General features: G+C 46.7%; 1 protein-coding gene across 1 annotated transcript; it reads right to left on the minus strand.

Moving 5' to 3' along the window:
- Nucleotides 1-956: 956 nt before the first annotated feature.
- LOC115950467 lies at nt 957-2,045 on the minus strand. Its single transcript, XM_031067664.1, has one exon. The coding sequence runs from the start codon at nt 2,043-2,045 to the stop codon at nt 957-959; it is 1,089 nt and encodes a 362-aa protein (XP_030923524.1).
- Between the last annotated feature and the right edge of the window lie 732 nt (nt 2,046-2,777).

Raw genomic sequence — 2,777 nt, forward strand, 5'->3', positions numbered from 1 at the left:
CCTTGTCCATATGATGGTAGTCTTGTTTGTTTAGTGAGACCGTCAGCTTTTTAGTCCGTGTGTTATGGACTTAGTTGTTTTTGTTGTTCACTTTTGTGAACTTAGTTGTCCACTTCTGTGGACTTTAAACCGTAGATTTCTAAAATAGATACTTCAGCAATTTTGAATAAACTCCTCTTATTGCCATGCATTTGTAAATAAAAGTAATTCTAAAACCAAATCCTGCCTTTTGGGCTTAAAACAAAAAAGAGGTATTGTTGCAAAAAACTAAAGTAAATGATAAAGCTGAGGAGTAAGACTAAAATTTGCTGAAATGTTAATAAAAAAGGTTGGTCTTCATGTTGCCGCTCCTACTGGTAATACTTTCGTAGGTGCTCGGTGTTCCATGGGTGTGGCAGTTTCTGTCCTTCTAACGTCTCTAGGTGGTAAGTGCCTTTCTTCTGCCATGACGTAACTCGGTAAGGTCCTTCCCAATTGGGGCCGAGTTTCCCTTGGGTAGGGTCCCTAGCGGCGCCCATGACCTTTCTAAGAACGAGATCTCCAAGTTGGAAGTCTCTATGTCGGACCCGAGAGTTGTAGTGTTTGGCCATGCGGTCCTGGTACCTAACGAGCCTTTGTTCTGCTGCCGCCCTGATCTCGTCCACTAGGTCAAGCTATAGTCGCATTACCTCGTCGTTTTTGTTCTCATCATGGTTGTGCACCCTGTAGCTCGTGAGCCCAATTTCGGCCGGGATGACTGCTTCGCTTCCGTACATCAGTCGGAACGGTGTCTTTCCTGTGGGTGTCCTTGCCGTCGTTCTGTATGCCCATACTATGCTTGGCAATTCTTCAGGCCATATACCCTTTGCCCCCTCGAGCTGAGTCTTGATAATCTTGAGCAAAGATCGGTTCGTGACTTCGACCTGGCCATTAGCCTGAGGGTGGGCAGGGGAGGAGTAGTGGTTCTTTATTCCTAACTATGAGCAAAAATCTTGGAAGGAATCGTTGTCGAATTGCCTCTCGTTGTCCAAGACAAAGACTCTAGGAATGCCAAACCTACATATGATGCATCTCCAGACAAAGTTTCGTACGTTCTTCTCCGTAATGGTGGCCAAAATTTCAGCTTCCACCCATTTTGTAAAGTAGTCAATGCCCACCACTAAGAACTTCAGCTGTCGTATTGCTATAAGGAATGGTCCCATAATATCTAACCCCCATTGTGCAAACGGCCATGGGGCCGGCATCGGGGTCAGCTCTTTGGTTGGTTGTCTAATAATATTGTTGAACCTTTGGCATTTGTCATAGGTCCTGACATAAGTTTCGGCGTCCTTCTGCATGGTGGGCCAATAGTACCTTGCTCGCACAAGCTTGTGTACCAATGATTTAGACCATGAATGGTTTCCGCAGATTCCTTCATGTACCTCTCTCATGACGTATTCTGCTTCTTCCGTACCCAAGCATCTTAGATATGGTCGGGAGAAGCCTCTTTTGTACAGGACGTCTTTTATTAGGACGAACCTTGCCGCCTGGACCTTCAGTTTTCTTGCAGCCTCCTTTCCTTCTAGTAAGACCCCGTCTTTTAAGTATGAAACTAACGGCGTGGTCCAGCTACTGTCAGAGCCTATTTCCTGCATGTTGCTGGGATCTATTAATGGAGAAAGCTGAACAAAAGAGAGTACATTACCAGGGATGACCATATGTTCTGCTGAAGTGGCCTTTGCGAGGCGATCGGCTTGCTCATTTTCTCCTCTAGGAATTTGGACAATTTTCGCTTCTAGGTCATCCACTCTCGCCCTTACTTGATCAAGGTACCTTTTCATCCTTTCGCCCTTGCACTCGTAGTCTCCATTTATTTGGTTAGTAATGACTTGAGAGTCGCAGTAGATGACTACCCTTGTGGCTCCTGCTGCTTTGGCGAGGTTGAGTCTTGCTATTAATGCTTCATACTCTGATTCATTGTTGGTAGCGGGGAAGTCAAGATGGACCATACATTCAATTGTATCTCCTTTAGGTGATAGTAGCACGATGCCGGCCCCTCCGACTTGTTTGTTGGATGATCCGTCCATATATATGCTCCAATGAGGGGATTCTTCTACTCCCTTGTCTTCGTCGTGAGTGAATTCTGCTATGAAATCTACGACGATCTGTCCCTTGATGGCGGTTTACGGGTGGTACTGGATATCAAATTTGCTCAACTCTATAGCCCATAATGCTAATCGACCCGCAGCCTCAGGATTGCTCATAGCCCGTCGCAAGGGCTTGTCAGTCAGGACGTTCACCGTATGGGCTTGAAAGTACGGTTTGAGCTTGCGGGCCACTGTAACTAATGCAAAGGCAAGTTTTTCCATAGGCGGGTATCTTTCTTCAGCACCGTGAAGCGCTCGGCTCACGTAGTATACGGGTTTTTGTACTTTTTCTTCTTCTTTAACTAAGGCAGCACTGATGGCTGCGGGGGAGACGGCTAGATAGAGAAAAAGCTCTTCTCCTGACTGTGACGGGCTTAGCAGTGGTGGGGAGGAGAGATAAGCTTTCAACTCCTCGAATGCTTGCTAGTATTCGGCAGTCCACTTGAACGATCTCTTCAGCGTGCGGAAGAAGGGCAAACATTTGTCCGTCGTGCTTGACACGAACCTATTCAGTGCCGCTATTTTTCCGTTGAGGCTTTGCACCTCCTTCACATTTCTTGGTGGCGCCATCTCCATAATGGCCCGGATCTTGTCTGGGTTTGCCTCGATTCCCCTTTGGGACACCACAAATCCTAGGAATTTTCCCGCCGTCACTCCAAAGGCGCATTTTCC

The sequence above is a fragment of the Quercus lobata genome, chromosome 1 (assembly GCF_001633185.2).
Source record: "Quercus lobata isolate SW786 chromosome 1, ValleyOak3.0 Primary Assembly, whole genome shotgun sequence".
Lineage (NCBI taxonomy): Eukaryota > Viridiplantae > Streptophyta > Magnoliopsida > Fagales > Fagaceae > Quercus > Quercus lobata.

Bases quoted from the DNA above. Each gene is read 5' to 3' on its own strand.
- LOC115950467 (XM_031067664.1), bottom strand. From the start codon at position 2,045: ATGGACGGATCATCCAACAAACAAGTCGGAGGGGCCGGCATCGTGCTA.